Source organism: Capsicum annuum, chromosome 11 (genome assembly GCF_002878395.1).
Source record: "Capsicum annuum cultivar UCD-10X-F1 chromosome 11, UCD10Xv1.1, whole genome shotgun sequence".
Classification (NCBI taxonomy): Eukaryota; Viridiplantae; Streptophyta; class Magnoliopsida; order Solanales; family Solanaceae; genus Capsicum; species Capsicum annuum.
Genome location: NC_061121.1, coordinates 11,969,536 through 11,995,997, shown reverse-complemented (window position 1 = coordinate 11,995,997; position 26,462 = coordinate 11,969,536). Strand labels below are relative to the sequence as shown.

Genomic DNA, 26,462 nt, shown 5'->3' with positions numbered 1-26,462 from the left:
AATGTAACTGTCACCACAGATGTTGTTGTTGCTAAAATGTTGGAACGAGCTGGTCCTTTTGACATTTCAAAGTTTGAATATAAAGGGAGAAACAGTTCTAACAAAAATAAGAAGAAGGTGGTGAAAAAGGCCCGTAAGAATTGAAATCATCGTCATCCCATTTTCGATTTCTGCTTTATTAATTTCTCAGTACTACTTGTTTTCTAATTCTCTGCATGCATGCATGGTGCCCTCTTTTCTTTTTCGTCTGTTTTAAAGATAATGTTATATTTCCTTATTTGTCAACTATTTAATGACATTATCTTCGCTTTATCATCTTTATTCTAGCCTTGGAATAACTGATAACGTTGCTGAATGCTGCCATAACCTTTGTTTTTGTTTAGTCCTATGATGGTGGAGTTGTGTGTGCTTTTCAAATTGGATGAGATTGTTGGACATTTTGCACTAATATGATGATTAAACTAGTGAATCATTACACATGTTTTCTTCTTAAAAGAGTAACTTGTGTCCACTGCCAGTGGAACTCTTTTTTACACTGTCAGCGGACCCCACCCTAATCATAGCAAGTTAATCTCCATCACCAATTACCTGTATCGAATCATGCATCACCAATTACCTTTTAAGTGACTTGATTTATTATGTAAATTCTTTTTAATACCATTAGGGGTCGTTTGGAGTAATACATGCCTCCATTATGTTCACATTTGTCAGCACATTTACTGTAGAAAATTAGAAACTAAAAACAATTGAGTTCAACAATGAAGACAGACAAATTTTCAAGACTTTTGTTCTTTCCGTCGTAAAGTAAGAGGAATGTATGAATCTTATGTGTTAGTTCTTTGCATATTATTATGTGTTCGTGCTAAAAGAAAATTGAAAGTAGTAGCAAAGTTTTCCAGAAACATATTTTATGACCTATCACTAGATACTTCAAATACCTCTGCAAATTTGTGGTTCACATTCACCCACAGACTCACTGTTCGATATTGATCAATGAAATGAATGAATGATCATGATACATGCCAACTTTGTTTAACTTGAAAAAACTAAAAGATTGAATCATGCTAGTGCATTATGAGGGTAAAACTTCCACTTGATTAATCTCTCTTGAATCAAGCCAAGCACATAAAGTAACAAGAATACAGGCTGCTTTAAAGTATTAATGAGTATACAAAGCAATTGCAAAAGTCATATGTGTAAATAAACGCACAACCAACAAAACAACAACTAAACTCTAGATCCTTGTTTTTTCATGATCTTGAAGCTCTAAACTTCAAGCTTAACATTCATAAATCATAAATTTTGTTGGTATGTATATGAAGCCGTTCTCATCAAATCCTGAAAAAATATATTTAAAAGTCACTTTAGCATGCATAGATCTGCAGATACGTTATGAACATATAGGAACACAGCTAGAGCAAACCTATCGTGAATGAGGTGGGATATCCACTGTAATTGCTATCAATTTGTTCTTAAAATGATTTCAAATATGGTTGAAATTTCTTTATAAATGAAGAACCAAGTAAAACTAACAATTTATTAGGAATACTAGGTACATGAAAATAAGTTTGAATCAACAAAAGACATGAAGTATCAAAAGAAGATTTTACCACAATAGGAGTTGCACTAAGTGGTGGTGTTGTGCCTCTGGATTCCCCTTCAACATTAGATCTTGAACTGTACATCAAATATTAAAGTTACACATAAATTTAAATAATTGTTGCATTATATAAAGTGAGATTACCTTACTCCCTTGCTCTTGCTCTTGTCTTTGCCTTTGGCTATGTCCTTTTTTACACTTTTGATTTGCCCTTTTTGGCCTTTAAAGAACTTTCTAAACCACCCTTGGTTCTCAAAGAATTAGGACGTCCTTTAGTTACCACACATATAGGGTCCAACAAGGTAGTATTAATCAGACTATCACATACATTATCCTCTTCAACCTCATAAGGAAGCTCGTCAAGTTCTTCACATAGTTGGGACAATTTTTCATACACAAATTTATAATGTCTCTCAGACTGTGTAGCTCGTTTGGAGAGACCAAGAGCATGCATCATAATGTTATTGAACCATACAGAGGAAGGCTTCAAATTATTCATATGTGATTTGTCATTTGAAATGTCATCAACTTTCTCTTTAATTGCATACCTTGTCCATTGATTCAACAAATAACATGATGGAAGTGAGTAAATTTATTTTTTAATAAATACTACAAGCACATGCCTACATAAGATTCCCATAAGCTCAAACTTACAACAAGAATAAGTAGCATTTTTCAGTATAAGATTCAATCTAACAATGTATGCAGGGCTTGTTTTTGAAACAAATAAATTTTATAGACATATACTCCATCCGAACCTCAATTTTTTCTGAAACAAATTTTTGAGATTGAATAAATTCTTCTTGAAGTTTTTGAAATATTTTTCTGGTATAGACCTTTGCTGCTTCATCCTCCATGGGGATATAAAATCTTCAAGATAACCTTCGAATGTTCTCTTTGTTTTATATTCCTTCTCTCTTATTTTATCATACCTAGCATCAAAGGCTTTATCATACTGTGCTACAAATACACTCATTGGTGTACTTGATTTAAGATAATCCTTGAAAAATTTGTTCATACTCTCAATTCTTTGAGTAGTTGACACTCCAGCACAAAAATTTCTTCGCACATATGCTGGAATCCATTTTTCATGAATCACATATATTCTTTGCAACCAACTATTTTCTTCCAAATTGTACCTTTTCAGAATATCAGTCCAAGTTGCTTCAAATTCATCGGGCGTTGTTGTACCATGTAGGCACTTACTAAACTCAATCTTGAAATCATCAAATTCATGATAGACATGACTTAAGTGTTCAGGGATTTTCTTCTCAATGTGCCACATACAAAAGTGATGTGCACAATTTGGAAACACATTTGCAACTGCATTTGTTATTGCAACATTCTGATCTGTGGTAATTTTACGTGGCACAATACCAAACATTGCCTCTTTCCAAGTGTGAAGTAGCCATTCAAAAGTTTCTTGAGTTTCATACCAAAGAAGAGCACAACCAAATAAAATTATTTGATGATGATTATTAACTCCAATAAATGGTACAAAGGGCATTTTATATCTGTTTGTCAATATGTAGGATCAAAGACGACAACATCACCAAAGTTCTTATAAGCTATCCAACATTAACCATCAACCCAAAAACTTATGGTTGTGTGTTATATTGATGTCGGGCCTAGCCCCCCTCCCCCCCCCTCCCCGGTCCCTTTTTTGCTAATACAACACGACTCAGAACTCATCTGGGTAATTGATAAAGAAAAAACTCAAAAACAATTAGCTAAGTGGCCTTCTACATCCATCAGTATTGGATAAAAAAAGCCCGGATTTTCAGATTGTCTCTTTTGAAAATACTTTAGCATCAATTGAACATCCCCTTTTTCAAGGTTCTTTTGCCTTTTAGTACTCATATAATTTTGAATGTCTCGTCTAGTTAAATTGAGATTCTCTACACCTCCTGACTGAGTAACTAATACCGATGCAATTTTACAAGGACGAACACCTGATTTATCTAATAGATCAATAAGATTCTTCTGAGCCTTCGACTTTTTCCTTTTTGAACGCAAGAACTTTTGACTATATGGAGAAGCAAGTTCATGATTATGGTTTGAGACCATCCAGCAATGACCCACATTTCTTTTTATTTTTTCGACAAATAAATCATCACTTTACACCTTCTCTAGTTTCATCTTGCTGCATATTATTCTCTAGACTTCTTTTTGAGCGAAATCCTTCTTTTGAACAAACAAATTCTTGTCCTATTATTGATTTATCTTTTCGTGATCTAAAACCACTACGGTGAGCATAATCAAGATAAAACTTAAATGCAATATCAAGTGATTGAAACTCCATACCGACGTATGACACTCTTGATTCTTCATGATTGAGTTGGGGAATAAATGGTACGATTGCATTTGTATTACTTTCTATTTCCTCTTGTGAAGGTCCAACGCCTTTTGCATTTTGCTCGGATGAATTTAAGAATCCTAATTTGTCCTGCAGCGTATAATTAATGGATGCTATTAACAAAATAAATTTAGCATGACATTCAAACTATATTATTCAAGAGGAGATGAACTATACCATCTGTATACATCTCTTTAAAAGATGAAAGATAAAAAAAGAAATGAATAAATAGTTACCATGAATTTCTTTGATGATAGTTTTAAGTTGCTTTAATGGTGGATGATGATTATTTGCTTCAGTGGTGTTGAAGAAATAGTAATGAGAATCCTAAAGCAACGATGTTAAATGCCAGAACATTAGTCACTTAAAAGGTAATTTTGGCGATGGAGATTAACTTGTTATGATTACGGTGGGATCCACTGACAGTGTAAAAAAGAATTTCACTGGCAGTGGACACAAGTTAATCTCTTTTTAAAATAAGATCGAAGCTAATTGTTTGGACCAAAAAAACAAAGAGAACAAATATATAAGAATAAAGTTAACTAAGATTAATTGATAATCACTTGCACCAACCAAACTTTAGCTGAATAGTTGTGTTTCAATGACGGTGCTTTGAGAATCAATAGTTTTTCTGCCTAATGTCTTTTAGTTTGTGTTATTTACTCAGTTCTCAATTTTTTTTCGAGATCTAATATTAAACATTAATTAATAACACCGTATCATGGTAAATATCATATCAAATTTTGTAAGGAGCATGTAAAATTCAAAATGAACAAAACAAATTGAACTGAGGAAAAACTAAGCAAAGTCACCAAAACCCATTTACCAACATAGAATAATAGAGAGAACTAACTAATAAAATTGAGATGATCTGTGTACACCCCTTAATCAGCACAGAAAAAAAGGCCATATTTGTTTTCTTACTTGAGATGTTAGTTAAAAATTGTCTTTAACTACTTAGTTAGTTTAAAGAACTAAAAGATAATTGAACTTTTTTTTTTCAATTTTATCGTTAGTAATTTAATGGTAGAGTAATTAACTCCAATAGATAATGGCAATATCTAATATTAGTTTAATAGAATTATATTAATCAATTTACATTTTCTTGTTAATTTTTTTTTAAGAGTTCTGCAAAAAGCATACATGTCAATTAATATGAGATTGAAAAATGCCATTTGGTCGAAAAAATGATGGAGCCACATACATGAAGGTCATGACCGCTCTATTCCATGATATGATCCACAAAGAGATTGAAGTTTACGTGGACAATGTCATCATCAAATCAAAGAAGGATACAAGTCATTTGGCAAATTTGAAAAAATTCTTTGATAGGTTAAGAAAGTACAATCTGAAGTTGAATCCAGCAAAATGTGTCTTTGGAGTCCCTGCGGAAAAGCTACTGGGCTTCATCGTTAGTCGTAGGGACATAGAGTTGGATCCAGCCAAGATCAAGACCATCCAAGATCTTCCTCCTCCGAAAAGCAAGAAAGACATCATAAGTTTTTTGGACTGCCTCAACTATATCAGCTGGTTCATAGCCCAATCTGCAGTTATTTGTGAGCCAATTTTCAACCAGTTGAAGAAAAATGCTGCTATAGAATGGACAACGGAGTGTCAACAGGCATTCGACAAGATCAAGGATTATCTGTCAAACCCTCTTGTTTTGGTTTCTCCCGAACCTGGTAAGCCATTGCTGATAACGCCTTTGGATGTATTTTAGGGCAACATGACGAGACCGGAAAGAAAGAACAGACAATCTATTACATGAGCAAGAAGTTCACCTCATACGAGGCCGATATTCTTTACTGGAACGCATCTACTGTGCTTTGACTTGGGTAGCTCAAAAGTTAAGGCATCATCTCTCAGCATATACTACTTATCTAATCTCTAGAATGGATTTACTGAAATACATATTCCAGAAAATGAGTTGGCCAAATGGCAGATATTGTTAAGTGAATTTGACATAGTCAATATCACAGAAGGCGGTAAAAGCGCAAGCACTAGCAGATCATCTGGCCGAGAATCCTGTGGACGGCGAGTACCAACCATTGAAGACTTGCTTTCCTGATGAGGACGTGGTATTTGTAGGAGAGGACATCTTTGAAGAATACGATGGTTGGAGACTATTCTTTGACGGAGCTGAAAATTTCAAAGGAGTTGGAATTGGCGCCGTTGTGATCTCCGAAACTGGCCAACACTATCATGTGTTGGTCAAACTCAGGTTTTCTTGCACTAACAACGTGGCCGAATATGAAGCTTGTATCCTGGGGCTTCGCTTGTCTATCGACTTGAATGACCAAGAGATATTGGTGATTGGAGATTCGGACTTACTGATTCATTAGGTACGAGGTGAATGGACTGTCAAGAACACAAAGCTCCTACACTATCTGGAGTGCGTGCAAGAAGTTCCACAAGATAGAGTTCAGACATGTCCCAAGGATCCAAAACGAGTTTGCAGACGCATTGACCACTTTGTCTTCCATAATCCAACATCCAGACAAAAACTACATTGATCCTGTTCCTATTCATGTGCACAAGCAGCCTGCACATTACTTTTATGTTGAAGAGGAATCAGACAAAAAACCATAGTATACAGACATACAAAGGTATTTGAAAAGTGGAGACTATCCCAAGAATGGGACAAATATCCAAAAATGCACCATTCGGAGGCTAGTCAATCAATTCTTCCTAAATGGGGAAATCCTGTACAATAGAACCCCTGACTTGGGTTTGCTAAGATGTGTCGAGGCCGAAAAGGTATCTAGGCTAATTGAAGAGGTACATATTGGAACATGCAGTCCTCACATGAATAACTTCATGTTGGCAAAAAAGATATTGATATCAGGTTACTTCTGGCTGGCCATGGAGAGTGACTGCGTCCACTACATACAAAAATGCCACCAGTGCTAAACTCATGGTGATATGATTCGAGTTTCTCCCATCGAGCTCTACGTCACCATCTCTCCTTGGCCCTTTGCAGCTTAGGCATGGATATCATTGGACCCATTGAGCCAACCGCGTCCAATGGTCACAGGTTTATCCTGGTTGCAATCGATTACTTCACTAAGTAAGTAGAAGCCACCTCTCATAAATTAGTCTCAAAGAAGGTCATGGACAACTTCGTTCGAAGTTACATTATTTGCCGGTTCGGAGTTCCTGAATCTATTATCACAGACAATGAATCCAATCTCAATAGTGATTTGGTGAAAACAACTTGTGAGAAGTTCAAGATCAAGCATCGAAATTTAATGGCATACAGACCACAAATGAATGGAGCAGCGGAGGCCGCAAACAAAAATATCAATAGGATCCTGCAAAAAATGATTGATAACGGCCGATATTGGTATGAAAAGCTACCCTCGCATTACTAGGATACCACACTAAAATCAAAACATCCACTGGCGCCACGCCTTACTTTCTAGTTTATGGAAATGAAGCAGTGATACCGGCTGTGGTCGAAATACCATCTCTGAGAATCATCCAAGAGGAAGAATTGAATGAAGCTGGATGAATACAAAGTAGATTTGAGCAACTGGCACTCATTGATGGAAGATGAATAAATGCAGTTTGTCACAGTCAACTCTATCAGAACAGAATGACGACTCTGGTGGGGATTTTAGGTTCTAACCGTTACGAGTTTGTGTTTTATGTGGGATTCCTTCACGTTGTTTTTTTTTTTGCTTTCTCTCTTGTTGTTTATCTCACGATTAATTTACACATGTTAGTCCTTTGTCCTTTCCCCCTTTTTATGTGTTATTCATGCTTCTCCATGTCTACTTTTATTTTTATTGGTGATTAATTTACACATGCTAGTCCCTTCTCATTTTTTTCTTTTTATGTATTATTTATGTTTCTCTATGTCTATTTTTATTTTTATTGGTGATTAATTTATGCATGTTAGTCCCTTCTCCTTTACCCCTTTTATGTGTTATTCATATTTCTCCATGCCTACTTTTTCTTTTATTGGTTATGTGCTTTAGTATTTATTTTCATATTACTAAAACCTGCTATTGTATGTTACTATAGGCTATGTGTTACTGCTTTATATATTGGCATTCCGCTCATACCTTCCTCCACTTGGAACCTCCTTTATTTTTTTTATGAACGGTTGCATGGTTGCACAAACATTCTTTCTTAAACCCTTCGGGAATTGCCTTGTGGATTGATCGATCAGCGGTGCATTGACAGCCACAAGTTTTCCCACTCTTAATTTGTTCGCTTGAGGGAACCTTGTCAAAACCACTCTTATTCTTAGAACCTAACCGTTTATCCCTATACTAAGGAATAAACATTCTAAAAAACCTAAGATGTCATGTTAGAAAACCTATCCCTAAGTTCTAAGGGATGCTATGATCCCGAAAAGAACGCATCGTTATTTATGTGCATTTTGAGAGACAGTTGTGCCAAAATAATGTCATTTGCTCTTCGGGGGGAAGGATAGACTAACGCTTTGTTTTGCAGATTTAATGGTCATCCCTACTTCATACCTAACATTTGGCATGGTTTGGTGCATTCCGCCTCACATGAAACATTGGTGATCGGACTTTGGGTACTTTGGGCGAAGCATCATAGAGAAGGCATTGGAGAGTTTGCCCTCTCTCATGAACATCACCCTGTGTAGAGAACTTATTGAAGCTGCTACTGTATTCTAGGATAAAACGAGATCAGTATTTAGATTTGGAGACATAGAAATGACCCCGATTCTAGAGGAAATCGGAGGATACCTAGAAAACAAGATGTTACCATCAGCAATGAGATGAAAAAGGGCTGAGGTTATCATCCTCAAAAATGTCACTCTAGAAAAACCAAGCAACAAATTGGATCTTCATGGCAGTCGACTAGTAGCATACGTAATGAGGTCGAAAATGCTCGGAGTTACTTGGCCGATAGATTCGGCCACCAGCAAGGAAAAGAAAAATTAGCGCATACTCGTCTGATCACCGTAGATGATGCCTTATGCAATGGGGTTCAAAAGGGGTCTTGCACGATTGTACTCATGATAGTGGCAGATATTTATCGATCCCTTGGGTGTTGCAAAAATGGGGCCAAAACATTTTGAAGGGTGCAATTTATTATTGCAGCTGTGGTTGATTAAGCATCTTCAGAAGATCCATGGTATACAAGGCATACACAAATCGATTGGAATCAATAACATCACTACACATGATACCCGAGTCACATTTGGAGTCAAAAAGATCTGACAGCCAGATGAGGTAAAGAAGTGGGGACAAATATTGGGGGCCCTGACTGAAGATTCCATCCAATGGATGTTCGAATGGTTCCCGAGCACAGATTTGGTGATTTCTACTCAACAATAGGAACCCTTGATTCTGATGGGATTTCATGGCCTGCAACCATACTTTCCTACTAGAGTGATGTGGCAAGCAGGAAGGCAACAATTAATTCCACAAATTACTAACATGGAGGCATACCGATTCGATTATGAAGATAATAAGATTACAAAAGGCAACAGTATTTCCAAGGCTTAGGGTAAAAAGACCCACCTAGACATAGAGAGCGTTGCGCCAGATAGATATAATGCAGGCTACACAGTGGGTTATATTAAATAGTTGCATACTGATTGAGAAAACAAAGTAACCCCGAGCATCAAAAGAGATAAGCATATCAACGACAAGAAAGCTGAGGCACAAGCTCTCTATCACAAGTTTAAAAAGAGAGATTTGGAATCTGAGGCGTGCCACCACCAGATAATTATGGGGAATGCCAAGGAAATTACCGATATGGGGGAACAGTTTGAATCTTGGAAGCACCGTGCTCTGATAATGGAAAGAAAGGTGTAACAACTCCGAGATGAATTTGACAAACAAGGAAAGGACTATCTCAATACAGGAAGCATGTGAGAGAATTTAGCACTATCTTATCTCTTGATAAGTTGTCACCATTTTGACAAGACCTTAGAAGCTGACGAGAAGGAGCAACAAAAAGAGGACGTGTTTAGAATTTAGTTTAACATTCATTTTCAGACATTCTTATATTTATTTATTTTACAGTTTTGAAACAGTTTGAATGAAATAAATTTTAATTTCCTTTTGGGGTTTATCTTTGAGCAAATGACATTATTCTATGGCATGATTGTCTCTTAAACAACGATAGGCCTACCTCTAACTCAAAAGAGGCTCCCAAAATAGGAAACGTCGAATAAAGTGCTTGGCTATGTGATAATCTGGTTCATTATTTTATATCACTAGCACACTAATTACTTCAACTTTGTTGTTTTGTTTCCCCCTCTCATAGGTTGATTTGTGCATCCTGGCCTATCATACCCGTTCGAAAGGGGCTCCTCCTTCTCCTCCTCATCTACCTACAAGTTTTAGAGGTAAAGAAGAAATGGGTGACCGTCACAATATTGGGGACAAAGAAGTTGCTAGTTCATAAGGGGACAGTGTTGTTGGTCAGAACAAAATATTACTGAAAATGGAGCAAAGAATATTAGAGTTACAAGGGGAGCTAGAGCAAGTGCATAATCGGGCTAAGCTATCACTTAATCTGAATACTCCTGAATTGCAGACCGACAGCTATGCTATTTCAAAGTCCCAGAGTGTGCCTAATAGAGTTGGGATGTTTGGGTTATTTGGAATGGAGTTTGGGGATAAATTGAAGGTAAGTATTGAATAGGCCCTAAGAGTGTATTGTAGGGACCTAACATGACAAGAATTTTAAGAGTAAAGAGTTCTAAAATGAAAAACACTAAAAATAGGGAGTGACAAAGGCAAGAACGGAAACAACAAGATGGACAGAATGTCAATACATACATAGAAATGCAAAACATAGCAAATAATTGTGAGTTCCTTTGAGGTCGCTAACCTCTTTGTACTTTGAATGAGACTAACATTCAACGCGTCAAGGATGCCAAGGCATCCTATGTTGAATAGGACGCATATTCCTTAATAAAATAAATATGTAGTCAAGACCTAAAGGACAAGAGTGGTTTATGACACGGCTCCCTCGAGCGGACTACTCGAGAGTGGAAAAACTTGTTACTGTCGACGCATCGCTGATCGATCGATCCACAAGGCATTTTCCAAATGGGTGTCTTAAGAAAGAACGTCCATGCTACCACGCAATTATCCATAAAAGAAAATAAAAGACGTTTCAAGTGGAGGAAAGCATGAGCGGAATAACAGTTATATAAAGCGGTAACACGTAGCACGTAACAAAATAGAATAGCTTGCTTAGTAATAAAAAGTAAGTAAACATGAAAACACATAGGCAACAAAAGGGAAAAAAGTAGAAGGGATAGGCATGGAAACATATGAATACACACAAAAGGGGAAGAGAAAAGAGACGAATATGTAAAAAATGAATCATGATATAAACAATAAAAGGAAAAGAGAAAGTGATTACGGAAAATAAAACAAACAAAGTGAAAGAATCTCACATAAAACACAAACTCGTAATGGTGAGAACCTAAGATCCCCAGTAGATTCGTCATTCTGTCGCGCCCCATTTTTCTCACGGAAAGCAAAATTCGACGTGACCACTCTTTTTGAGATTATTTTGAAGGTAGAGTGTAAAGAGTCGCTACCAAACGAATTAAGGTGCGTTGGGGCACCGGTCTAGGCTACTACGAACCAATTTTATTGTTTTATCTTAGTTCACTAGAAATTCGGGTAAGGGTTCAAATTACCTAGAAGGAAAAGGTGTTAGGCACCTTTCGAGGTCCACAAATGTGATTTCCGGCCAAATTCGTATTTTAGATGGAAATTCTACGTGATCAAATAAAGGTCTCATGATTTATTAACTTAAATGTTAACTAAGAGATAAAGTAATTAATAAGCAAACACATGTTATTTTGTATCATTTCTAATTATCTAAGTAAGAAAAGTCGGTAAAATAGGTAAATAAGACAAGCGAGGAGAAAGAAATGGCATAATTAACAATAAAAGAGACTGCTTATATGATAAACTAACTACCCCCAAATAAATAAGCATGTAATGTAAATACAAGAATAAAAAAGAATTCGTCAAATCAAACAAAGAAAGATTTTTGATCTCATTCAGTTCAGAGCCCCAACTTGTCCAATCATCATCTGACCTACTGGTCGAACTCTTAGACAAGTCATATGTCTTACCATTAGTGTGTTGGAGATCATTATTTACGAATGACTATCCGTCTCACTCCACCTAGGCTGGTTGTCAAATCAAAAAGCATTCTAAGACAAGGATAAAACTAACGTGTTCAGTAATACTTATCGTCCCAACTATCGTCCAAGAGGCATTGGACTTTGTTATTTTGACTTTGTGGTCTAGACAAAATAAAGCTATGTTGCCTAAAACTTGAAACGCATAAAAGAGAATGTTCAACAATCATTTAATATGGCGAAAAAATAACTATGACTCGTATCTAAACAATGTGTTGTCCAGTGGTTAAAAGAGAATGTCAAAGAGTGGGAAATATGTTGTGCATACGAATTTCATTGTGTAAGACATATTATAAACTAATGACAGTGTAGAAAATTAAAGGTACATGTTAAGAATGGTCAAAAACCTATTTTAACATGCTGGCAGTTACGTTAGCGCGCAGAACTTCATGTTGGCATGCTGGAAAATGCGATAATATGCTGAAAATTATGTTAATGGTTCAGGAAGTTAACATGCTGGAGAGTACCATGATATATAGAAATCTAGTGTTCTTTAACATGCTACCTATATTGATATGCTGAAACTGTACCAATGTGCAGTAGTTTTATGTTAATCTTGCTTAAGGTGTATTAACATGTTCAGACTTGCATTTACGTTGGCACGACATAATTAACTTTGATGTTAACTTGCTAAAATTCTTTAAATCTGCATTTAGTAATACTAAAACGCTTGGATTTGATTTAATATGCTTAATATGTTAACATGTTAGGAATGCATTAACATACTTATATTCCATTTTAATATGTCAACATGCTGAAAAATACATGAACATGCTTCATAATAATATTCAAAATGCTAACAGAAATATTAATAAGTAGGAATTTAATTGTCGACATGCTCAAAACGTGGTTAAATTCGTGTTAACATGCAACAACATAACATAAATTGTGTATGTTAACATGCTAAAAACATTTGTGCCACGTTAACTTCGTGTTGAAAGTTATATTAAACACATGAGTTAATGTTAACATGCTAAAAAAAATTACCATACCTAGCTTTATTTTATTATGCCTAAATTGTGTTGACGTGCTAACATGCAATGACAGGTTAATAAGTGGTAATTTACGTATCCAAAGGCTTCGAGTATTAAGTGATTCACATAGCACATAATACACGTAAAGGCCTAAGTCGTATTTTCATATACTACGCACAGAGCACGCATGTTTCCGCCCCCAAAGCAGTCCCCAAAATTTTATTATTACAACAATAATAATGTCTTTACAATAACAATACAAACCAAACAATATGAAACATAAGATGAAAGAAAAACAACTAGCTATAAAGAATACATAGTAAGTTTACACATTCCGACGAGTCTTCGGAACACCCCTTTCTATAACACCTGTTGAATATAATAGAAAAACAATGCAGATAGGGACGAATACAAACATGGATTGGCGCATTGAAACAATCGAACAAATAAATTAGGCAAAAGAGTATTCGATTTAGGCTGTTATTTAAGTAATAGTAATAAAATAATAAATAATAATAATAATAAAATAATAATGAAAACTAGACAATGTATTTATAGAAAATGTGAGTGTGCACAATTACGTGAAAAAATGATTCAATAAATATTAGTAAAAATCATATAAAATATCGTATTTGAGTTAGAAAAATTATAAAAATGATACTAAAATGTAATAAAAATAATCTGCGTATTTTGATCACAAATGTGACACGTCAGTATGTATTTAATATAAGAATAATGTGGAAAAATAATAATATTTAAAATTAAATTTCGAGAGGTCAAAATTGGGTGTCAATACTCCTATTTCATCTTAAATATATGCATCCTTCATTTCTTTTTAATTATTCCTTTTTCATTTTTAGAGTCAAATAATATAAATTTTGATTAATATTTTATAATACTCTTTATATAATTTTTGAATATCTAAATTTTAATTTAAAAATATTAAATTAATTTAATTTAATTTAACTTTAAAATTTGATCAAATTAACTTAAGAAAAATATAGGAAAGTAACTGAAAAGATTAAAGGGAGTATACAAAAGCAATTTAGTTAATGGCATAGGAATCAATTCTTATTCGAGATGGATGTTAATGGAGATGTACTTGGAAAGTGGAGAAGTCTCGTCCATTAGTCAATGAGAGATTTAACTCGAGATAAAGATGAGGGTTGAGCATGATACCATATTGAAAATTTGATTTGATAATTTCATTTTCTGTTTTTTTTTTTTTAAATATTTCTCCAATCTTTTATGGTTGAATTTTTTGAAGTTTGATTTTATGTGTTTAGCGATGCAGTAAATCGATAGTCATAGTTTATTCGACTTCGACTTTCATATATTCCTATAATAGATAATTATGATTTTGACTTTTTAAAAATGTCTCAATTATATCATATTAATTACACATATAGAAATCTTCATTATAAAAATACAAGCAATTTCTTCGTGAATCAATTACACGAAAAATAATTTTTTGATTCAAATAAACTTATCAAAGTTTCAATATCTAAATAATTGTACAGTATATTTGCGCGTATACGATATCTTTGTCAAACTGCATTGATACAGATATATATAATAAGTATATCTGCACGTATATGCTATAAATTTCCAAACTATCGTTATATATTGTTAAATTTTTTAAATAGAAGCATTAGCTATTTTTGATAAATTAAATAAATAGCCTTAGTTTACTGTGTCACATAAAATTTCCTTTTATTTTTACGTAAAGTAAAAGTTACTATCCCGCATTCATTTTTAATTGCAGTGCATCGAAAGTTAATTTGACTAATATTTAAAGCTGAATTAAATAAAATTAATTTATTATTTAAAATTTAGATATTTAAAATTATAACAAAAAATATTAGTATAAGTTACAATTCTTCTCATACTAATACAATTAATAAATAATTTTTAAAATATCGATCAAAATTCATACAACTTACCTCTCTATAAGCAAAACGTGACAAGTAAAAATGATCGGAGAGTGTACCATTTGCGTATATGAATGCATTGCAGGGTTAGTAATTATCCTTGCACGCTTAGAGGTCATTTGGTAGAGTGTATAAGAATAATGCAAAATATAGTTTATTATTAATGCTTGCATTGGTAATGTTTGTATTAGTTATGTTTGTATTAATTATGCATGTATTATTTCTTATACATTGTTTGGTTTGATGTATAAGAAATAATATATCTTATATAATTTCTATGAAAAAAATGTTTGTTTACAAAAATACCCTTCTTTAACTTTATATACTTTTTTTGCAACAAAGTTTTTTGTCATTTCAAATATAATTAATATTGTTGAACTAGTATATAGAGATTTTGGATTAATTATCTTCGTCTTTGCGCATGAAATGTTACGCCGACGGATTAACAAAGTCGAAAAAAATAAAATACAAGATATAAAATTAACGAATAGTCTCAAGAATTTATTTTAATCTTTTTAAAGACCCTCGAAGCAAAGAAAAAATATGTTACGGTTATTTAAATCAACTATCCATTGTTGTAAATTAAAATGGTGGAAAAAAAAATTGTGAAATGTTTTGATATTGAAAATTAAAATGGCGGGAAAAAAATTGTGAATATTTTAAGAGAGAAATTGAGGGGTATTAAGGTCATTTTATAAGCTGATACATGTGTTAAAAGTTTTTGTATTACCAATATATAGAAAATGAAGTGTATTGCTAATACACACTTTAATACAAAATAAAGTGTATAACTAATACTTGCATTAGTTATAAATAGAGAAAAAAATGTACCAAACAAGGTGTTAATATATCAAGGAGAAATACACTGATTCAACTTACCTCTGAATACAACTTAGAGGCTAGTCTAATACATAGGAGAGAGATAAGTTATACTTCGAACGTCAGGAGCTCACTCTAAGTCTCTGAATCAGGGGCTACTCCACACGATGCATACATCAATGGTGATAACTCGTACTATGATCTGCAGGCTGCAGAGGTGCAGTATGAGTACCAAACGAATGATACTCAGTAGGCAACTGCCAACTGAGCTCCAAAGATAAAGTAGATATATACAATATATAAACAGAATGGAAAGTACAACCAAGAGTCCATAAATCATGTAATAAGTCAATGAGAATAACAAGGGACAACTATCCTATTCATGTCCAAGAGTCTAACATAATAAGACTGAGAAAGTATCAAGGTGAATTATCTTATTCTAGCTAAATTCAATATATGTCAAAGCTATACCGTATATCCCAGGTCAATATACAGATAAAGAGCGAAAGAAAGATATATTGTAATACATAAGGCGAAGGAACGACTATACAATATGAACAACGAAGAAAGGGATATCAGATGGTACCATGACTTCATATAGCTAGATATATATATATATATATATATATATATATATATATATATATATATAAATAGGAGGTCATCTCAACATAACCTACATCGTCATGTTCTCATTTTCAGACCTCATTATAATACTATCAGGATTCAATACCAACATACTCAGGATTTCTAATCCATATGGCTAGACATAGAATAATCGTGCATAGTACTGCAATCATAAGATAGCAAAGGTCAAAGACATACCTCAATCCTAATACCGGATCCATGACCAATCTGTCATAAGCTAGCCATAATAATGATCATAACCATGATAATAACAATATCAATAACATCGTAAATAACCGGCTACTCCGAACAATCAAATACCTAGTCGAGCCTATGTGTACCCCCATCGCCCCAGACTCGGAAGGTTCAATCAACATATAACACAAGGCATATTCTTCACCCATATCTATGTAATCGTCCCATACCGGCTGATATACATAGGTGCATACTGGTGATAGGCGATGCACATGCAGGAATGAACGCATAGTATACCATCAATATCACTAACTCATAATAATTGTCCTTAACAGGACCATCATCATCATAATCAACCTCCGACCTTGCCGGGAATCAATATCATCTCAATAGTATCCTTCGAACTCGAATCGGGTATCAATATCATCATAATATCCTCCGGCCTTGCCGGGAATCAATATCATCTCAATAGTATCCTTCGGACTCGAATCGGGTATCAATATCATTATAATATCCTTCGGCCTTGCCGGGTATCAATATCATCTCAATAGTATCCTTCGGACTCGAACCAGGTATCAATATCATCATAATATCCTCTAGCCTTGCCGGGTACAATATCATCTCAATAGTAACCTCCAGACTCAAACCTGGTATCAATATCATCATAATATCCTCCGGCCTTGTCGGGTATCAATGTATCATCATAACTCTCGACCCATAAATATAGGCATATAATATGTGCACAGACGCAAGCCGATATACTCACAACCGTAAAGATATTTATCTTATCAATACATCCCAATTACTCGTTATTAGCTAACCAACATTTATTATTATTAAATCGCTAGTTCACTAGTCATCACATAACCTCTAGTTATTAGCCTAAACATTATCCTTTACATAATCCTTATTCACGGGATAACAACTAACCGCTATTTATTTAGTAGTCAATATCTAACATCTAGTCTAGGTTCATCATTAGATCAAAACCGTCATTTATCCACCATTCATTATTATCAACTATTCATCTTATTTTTTTGTTAATACCATTCATTATTATCAACTATTCATCTTATTTTTTTGTTAATCATTACTAGACAACACATTACTACTTGTCGCCTAACCATCTTTTATTAAATGACATCATTCATTAACTAACCATCATTAGCTACCATGCTCCAACTAAGCAAGATTCATTAACTAATACATTAGTTTTCTAGCCATCAAGTGCAATAGTTAGCTAATAGACAACTAGTTACCACATAGCTTAACCGTCTAACAAGAAGAAAAATCATAAGATCATATTTCGGCTATAATCACATCAATTATAATGGTAAATAATCATGAACGTACCAAATCTATGCATGCCATCACCAGTATTCAATCAATGGAATAATAAGCATCATACCGCATCTTCTTCCGTCCCATACCGGAGAGATGTGTATACAAACATATACATATTCATATTCATAAATTGCAATCACATCATTCACAATGATAAACACTTCTTGAATATTTAATCAGTACCATAACACGGCCCTTGGCCCATTAATTTATCTGAAATAATCACAACATCATAATCGTGGCCTTAGGCCCATATACATATCCGGGACTCATATCAATAATCATATTTATAAACCGTAGTATATCTATAATCATCTCACATATAGGAAGCATAATATCAACAAGCATATCGCCTCTATTAGACATCTCATATCTATAGGTTTTGCATCATGACTAAGAGGAAAATAGTCTCTATAAGCTCAATAATCATAACTAAGAGGAAAATCATCTCTATGGGCCAAATATTGTAACTAAGAGGAAATGCATCTCTATAGGCAAAATATCATAATTAAGAGAAAAATGCATCTCTATGGACCAAATATCATAATTCAGAGGAAAATGCATCTCTATGGGTAAAACATCATAATTAAGAGCAAAATGCATCTCTATGGGTCAAATATCATAATTAAGAGGAAAGTGCATCTCTATGGGTCAAATATCATAATAAAGAGGAAAATGCATCTCTAGGGGGCAAATATCATAATAAAGAGGAAAATGTATCTCTATGGGCCACTAATCATAATCCGATGAAAATCATCACAATTTATCAATTCACCAAGTAATTCTTATAAATAAGGCTCATTAGTCTCAACTAGGTCTACTATCCGCAACTAAACCCGCAAGGGCTAACACAAATCTTGACCTAAGTGGACCGGATGATCCCACTTCTAATCCATAATTTTCATAATTAGGCATACTATTCTCCAAACTAGGCTAAGGTATCTAGTTCATCCTCTAGATGTCAAGCAAGCCATATTAATGCCTAAGATAGTAACTTCGACTAGAAACAAGGGTACTCAAGTCAACTTTACCAAACTTACGGTTCCAAAACTATCACACTATCCCAATAAGGCTAAATATACAAATCATGCTTCAGATGCTAAAACCATATTCCGAGCATAGCATTATATCATATCCATGCTACAAATTTACTCAAACTAGGGAGAAGACAATAGGATTCTACAAGGGTATTAAGTAATTCAACCTACGGGTCCAAAACCCTATCTAATCTCCAAACTTATATGTATATTCAATACTAAGTCATTCTATCCAATATCAATCTTAACATTCACGTTCACATGCAATATATATCATACATCATCCATGAAGAAGAGTAGATAGAAGCCTTACCTCAAGGCTAAACCGCAAAATCACACTTCAAGCACCACATGCTCTTCTTCACTTCACAATCCCCAAAATGTCATCACACTATAAAAAATATAATCTACTCATCAATACGAGTCTAACGATACTCATATTGCACTATTGTCCTTCGGGTTCAAAAATGACACCAAAAACTCCAAGTGGGTCCCACATACGGAAATCACATTTCCGAGGTCAACCCAATGCTCATCTATCACCAAGGAAGCATAACCCTCAATTGATGGGTGCAAACAAACGAAATTTGGGGCTAAATCAAGCCCTAAGCTAAATTGAGGTTTTGGGTCAAGAACAATGAAATTCACCAATAAAGTGATGAAATTTTACCTTAATCCGATGATAATCATGATAAAAGATGTTTACCAAGCTCCCTAAACACCCACAAGATTCAATTTCGAGTTATCATACCCATTTAGGGTTTTAGGTTCTCAAATGTGAAAGAAAAATTCCCAAAATCGCTACCTTGGGGTCTATTTATAGACCCCCTCGGCGAAGAGATGCGGTACCCTCAGAACTCATTCGGAACCCAAAATATATGATCCAATAGTGAAATTTGAGTGTAAACCACAATTCAAATCCATTGGAATCATCAAAACTTCCGTACAAGGTCGTTTAGGCAAAAAGTGGGCCCCACATATATAGTTTCGATTTTATGACTTTTTGACTAATAGGTCGAAATGAGCTCAGGTGCATTGGGACCCGAACCAAAGGTGTACCTAGACTAAAATCAATATTTCGGATATGCTGGCGCAGTCAAAATTTTCATCCGAGATTGTTTCGCTGAAGTTTTTGATCGGTGGTCATTTGGAACCAACGAAGACTTCTAAACAGGGAATTGACTCTAAAAACCAAACAAACTGCCCGGTAACCGAACTCTCAATCCCAGTAAGTCATAAATGACTTGGAACAGCTATGGAGAATCTCAAACGATGAAGATAAGCATAAATATGAAAAATGACCTGAAGGGTCATTACAACATATCTCATGAGTTTCACCCCTTTATTGCTCTCTTTATATACTTGCATAGTAATTCGAGTTACTATGCAAGTACATAAAGAGAGCAATAAAGGGGTGAAACTCCATGAGATATGTCAAATAATTACGTACATAGTTTCCATCCTAAAATATAATAATCTTTTTCGTGAGAATAAACTACAGTTATATCCTATTTTACTGTCATAAAGTTGGTAAGTATTTGTACTTCATTCGAGAAATAAGCTAAAATTTCTCCTCGGCTTCAACTTGCTGTCGTATATCAGATTGTGAAGCTCTATCCAGATGAAATTTCAGCACCGCTTTTTTGTAAGCAACACGCACCTGAAACAAGAAATTATTCTCTTCTAAGTAACACTTCACACATAGAAATAGAAGAAAGGGACTGTCATACTGAGATCGTAAGACCAACCCAGTACAACTCCCAAAATCTCAGGTAAAAACACAAGAAATGAGAAAAAGTGGCTGCATATCCTTAGGACCAGCTGATCCTAAACAAGTTGGCATGTTGAAATATGACCACGGATCTGACAGTCAAATGTCAACACAGACACGAGAAGGGTAAATACATTAGAAAGCGAAATAAACGTGGATAAAGAAGTGACAGCTGATCTGATGCGCAGATATGAAATATTGGAGTTGCAAGACTGAAAGGGTTTAGCTGTGGGAATGTAAAAGTACTTACTAATCGAGCTCTTTCCACCAATATTTCGTAAAAGTATAATCCCTGGAATTATTTGCATTCAGGTATATTTAGAGACTGAGTGTGAACAAACCTCATGACTAGTGCCATCACCAACATTGATACCCAATCCTCGCAACACGGAGGCCATATCATGGCATGTCAGTTCAAGCTTACTGAGTTCCTTCTGAACTTCGGCTTTCATCGGCTCCTTCAAGTTCATATTCTCTAGGTCCTAAAAGATTCATCAGATGGTGTAAACAGTAGGAAAAGATTCAAATATGCTATAGTCATAAAATTACACACAGGCAGCATAAGTGGCATGAAACGTACACAAAGGCCGGGAAATAGACAACAAAAGAGGCCAATTTGTTATACCTTCCTTTGAGTTTCTCTCATTTCCGCCACACGTTGCTTTTGTCTCTCCTCCATTTCTAATAAACGTCTACTTTCAGCCTTCTTTCTTCTAAGCATCAGCTTCAACTTCTTGGCTTCTTCTGCCTGAAGAGGTAAAAAGCACATCAGATAACAGCATTCTAACTTTCTTTTGGCTAATTTAGCTTTTCCTCTGTGGTTTCACTTATTAGAAATTTTAGAACTTCAATCTTAAATCTTCAAAGTTAAAAGTTTTAGAACACCATCGGAACAGCAATCTAGCGAATTACAAACCAAAATAACATAACACTGATCAGCTGATATTTTCACATCAAGAAGACACATGACATGAAAATAACATATTACCACATGCCCACATGATGTTGACTTCTATATCCCTTATATTATTTCTGTATATAACCGAAATGGACCCTTGAGCTTAGTTCAAGCGGCAAAGGTTGAGGGACTTTTGACTTAGGTCACAGGTTCGAGCCCTGCGCCATGTGAACTAAGTATGATATCTAAGACGGGAAGGGTAAAGGGCCAGGTCCATTATCCCGGGGAGTATCGAAGGCGCTACAATTGGTTCTAAGGGTGGTCTGAAACAGATTTCTTGGAATTAAGTACAAATAATAACTAAACAACAAGAATGGGGTTATATATAAAAATAATTTTCTAATAATAAGCATGTGAAATAAGGAGGCCAACTGAAAATCCCTTGCCTTCTGGCTCCACACAGAAGCCCAGCCATGAAGAACTATCACAACTATCCTTTGGAAAAACGTGTTCGTTTAACTAGAACAATTCCCGTAGGAAAGAACTTGATGAAGGAGGTGAATGGAAGGTTTCGTTGACCTTAAAGAGAGGGATCATACTATCTCTCAGCACTGCAATAATTTCGACACCTGTGGAGCATACAGGCTACAAATAGGCACACAAAAGTAGAGCACAACAACAACAAATACCCAGTGTAGTCCCACAGGTGGTATCTAGGGAAAGTGGTGTATATGCAAACCTTACCCCTGCCTTGTGGAGGTAGAGAGATTGTTTTTGATAGACCCTCGGCTCAAGGAATCAGAAGTAGAGAACATTTGATCAATTATGGTATTGATGAGATCAAAAGACATTCCGCCGTCAAAAGATCAGCAGTTACAGACGAATGAACTGCGAAAGCGTAACCAAAAAACAAATCTCTGCAAAAGTCATTAAGAAGAATTACACATGACAGACCTGAATCGCCAACGCTCGTTGCCTAGACATCAATTCTTCCTCTAGTGCCTTTTTGTATTTGGAGGTCTCCTTGATCCTTTCTCTTTGGGTGGTAATACAGTTCTCAACACGACCGTCCACACTACCATTCACATCATCAGACATCAAACCATGGCGATTTTGGACAGGAACTTTTCCAGAGTAAGTTCTTTTGCATTTTGATAACTTCATCGGAGGAATAACATTTTCTCCAACAAACTGACAATCATCATCAATTTCATCTCGAAGTTCTTTAGCACTTTTCGAGGTTGAGCATGATCTCATGCTAGGGGACGGGTCATGAAAGAAGCGGTGGTCATCGTCCGCACCAAATTCAGAATATTCATTCTCATTGCTTACATCATCGTCATCGATGAGGATTATGTTCCCGAAAGGAGACCAACTTTTGGGTTTCGATTCGGGCACATCAATAAAACTAACATTACTAAAACTTTCAGTCAGCTCGACATCAATCAGAATAACATGATCAGCTCCTAGACCATCATTACATCTCCTCAACGTCTTTGTTCCTGTATGCGGTCTGCCATGAGACTCAACTAGCGACTCGCCATTCATTTGTCTCTAAAGAAACAACAAAAGAGAATTAAAAATAACTCATTGAGGTCATATGATCACAAAAAACTAGGAAGAACAAGAAGGAACTCAGGGTGACAAAAAAAAAATTACTCCATTCATTTCAATTTGATTGTCCCGTCTTGACTTGGCACGGTGTTTAAAAAAGTATGAGAACTTTTGAATCTCGTGATCTTAAACTAAAGATATGTTAGCTTTATCAAAACGTCTTTTAATCTTGTAGTCTTACATGCCACGTGGAAAGTTGAAAGAGTTACGAAAAAAGGAAAGATGCACTCTATTTGAAACAAACTAAAAAGAAAAATAGGACAAACAAATTAAAAGTGAGCGCGTATAAAAGCTCACTGTTGCTTGTTGGAGCCAGGTTTCCGTAGAACTAGTCCATGTGCGAGCAAGTTAGCCCGGCCACCATAATTATTAGAAACACACACACACAAAAGTTCAAAGACAACTAAACAAAAACCTTAATCAGAGTATGCTATTTTTATAACAACAAATACCAAAGTTAAAAATTTAAGCAGCAAAACAGTTGGAGCAATTATTCCACCATTTCAACAACTAAGCAGATATAAAGAAAATCCAAAAATTCAAGAACCCAAGTCAGAATTAGGAAATAAAATCTAAAAAGCTGATAAATTCAACAAAACAAAGAGATAATTTGAACAGTAAAAAGAATACCTAATTCAACAATTAATGGTTAATACTCCAAGTTTAGCTAACAAAATGATTTTTACAAAGAAATGTAAAAAATCTTTACTTCTCATTTATCTGTTTGTTGATCCACAATGAATTTGCAAAGTTAATTAGTGAGAGATTAATGTAGATGGTGGTCTTGGAAAGTGTAAACAACACTCTCCTCAGCTAGTTAATGAGAGAGTAATTAATTCAAGATGTAGATGCATGCAGGTATGTACTAGTATATTAATTGGACAGTGTAGAGTCACATTATATTTTCTTTTATCTTTAAAATGGGATTTTCATATTGTTGAGAAACTTGAACAAATGGAACAAAAAGGGAAAATTACCAACCAGAGCAAAAATATGACTTATATTTGGTCAAAATAGCGAAAGCATAAAATGTAAAAGATAACAATACATAGGGAAAGTTTGAGTTTTATCAGTGTTGCTCTATATTTGTTTGCTTGGATTTGTATTGATTCGTTCTTTTATCAGTATATTAGTTCGCTTTGCATTTGTTGTATTTGTTCGCTCTGTAGATATAAAGGAAATAAGCTATTTCTGACAACTACAAAGGGTCGGTAAAGCGAATTGCGTCAATAAAGGAATCTTACCCAAAATATAATTAGATCATATATAGTGTATCATGAAATAAGTAATAAGAGGATACAGTTAAATTTAAACTAAGGACAACTTGAATTGAGATGATCTAACACGAAATTTGTTTATTCTCATTAATTAATAATAACAATGAAAGAGGCAACAAGAAAATGATGGAAGCTCCCGTAAGGGACTGTCATAGTGTGGCCTTCTGAATTTTTCCCCAGCCTTCGTGATTAGTAAGATACTCTTAATATGGTGTGATATTTAAGTTGGTGGCTCTTGTGGTCCTGTATTGTTTAGAACATCATTCTTCTCTGTACAGTTGTTTGCTTTTTAGTGCAATCCAACATGACATTAACTTTGATTTGCTTAACTGATGCTGGCGCACCAGTGGGGCTCATTGGATGCTTTGCGTAGTTTCCTCTACGTTCTCGTAAATTTTGCAATCACTTCCTTTATGAATGGCCTTTTGCTCCCAACTCTATCCGTACCAGTCAATCGCGTTCAAGACTTAGACTGAAACTGCTGCCTGATCCTTTACTTTGTCAGTGCTAAGTTACATAAACTTAGAGGTAATCTTTATGCTCCAAAGCGGTAAATTTTCTGGTTTTTTGTTATTGACATACTAACCTTTTTCTTGTTTTGGTTCCAAATGGCATTAGGCGCTTGTCCTTCGGCCAATTGCAGTGATATGATCATCTAGGATTGCCAATTGTTGTTGTTGGCATTCACTGTTTTCGTTAGTACTATAACTACTATCTATCCCCAGAGAGTTACATTATAGTAACTATTTGTAAAGACAATAGTAACTAACTTTTTCAGCTTAATACATACAGTACTTTCCTACTTGCACAAAATTCCCTTTTACATACTTTTCTTCGTGCCCTTCCTATGTTACACGGCTCTCTGAATTATTCCTTTGATTGCTTTATGCGATAACTCTTTCTCGAAAGTAGTAATCATAGAGGCATTATCGCCAAATTGTCTAAAATAATATCCATCTATGCGGAAGGCCATTTCTGCTAAATCTTTAATGCAAGTAACATAAATTATAACTTTCACCTTAAACTTTTACAGTATACAAATATGACTTTTAACTATTCAAAACTGCACAAATATGACCTTTAAATAACTTATCACTATTATTTTTTCATTATTTTCGGCTCAAAGATGAAAATGACATCTAATTTCTTTTGTCATTGCGGAAAAAGAGCAATATTGAAGATTTATTAATTAGATGAGTCAGCTTCATACGAAAAATTTGCGCGGGTATGTATATATATTATAAAGCAAAGGGCTAATTTATGTTATATAATATATCTAAATATAATTTATTTAAATATTAAATTAAAGATGAAACTATACTAATAATAAAAAAAATTATAGTTTTATAAAACGTTATTAAATTAACGTTATTAAGGATAGTAATAGTATATTAAATTAACGTTATTAAAATATAACGTTACCAAAACATTATTAAATTAACGCAAGGACGGACCCACGTGGTTGCTATGGGGTTCACCCGAACTCCCTCGGTAAAAAAATTACGTTGTATATATAAGGTAGAAAATTTATATTTATGTACGTATATTAATGTTAAACCACATGAAACAAGGTACTTAGATAGCCCAGCGGTGTTATTTGTTATTCTTGGGTGCTTCCTTCAGCCTACTGCGCGGTTTGATCCCTGCTAGTGAGTTTTTTTTTTTAGTAAAAAAAAAACTAGATGCTGCTGCTATAGCAATAAATAAAAAAATTATAATAATAACAACGACCCATTTTAACACAAAAAACAAAGTTTTGACAGTGCACAAATATTTTTTTTAATAAAAAAAATTTAGGTGTTGCTGCTATAATAATAATAATAATAATAATAATAATAATAGTAATAAAAACGACCCA

General features: G+C 34.5%; 1 protein-coding gene across 1 annotated transcript; it reads right to left on the bottom strand.

The window, feature by feature from the left end:
• Positions 1-20,505: 20,505 nt before the first annotated feature.
• Positions 20,506-23,306, bottom strand: LOC107847185 (stress response protein NST1). The gene is made up of 4 exons (XM_016691410.2): positions 22,668-23,306; positions 21,441-21,563; positions 21,157-21,297; positions 20,506-20,704 (listed from the first exon to the last, which is right to left on the bottom strand). The coding sequence occupies exons 1-4, from the start codon at positions 23,259-23,261 to the stop codon at positions 20,606-20,608; spliced, it is 957 nt and encodes a 318-aa protein (XP_016546896.2). The 5' UTR covers positions 23,262-23,306; the 3' UTR covers positions 20,506-20,605.
• Between the last annotated feature and the right edge of the window lie 3,156 nt (positions 23,307-26,462).

Bases quoted from the DNA above. Each gene is read 5' to 3' on its own strand.
- LOC107847185 (XM_016691410.2), bottom strand. From the start codon at position 23,261: ATGAATGGCGAGTCGCTAGTTGAGTCTCATGGCAGACCGCATACAGGA. The intron at 21,298-21,440 runs GTATAACAAATT...TGAATCTTTTAG, and splicing joins TGAGAGAAACTCAAAGGAAG to GACCTAGAGAATATGAACTT. The intron at 20,705-21,156 runs GTTTGTTCACAC...TTCTTGTTTCAG, and splicing joins GTGATGGCACTAGTCATGAG to GTGCGTGTTGCTTACAAAAA.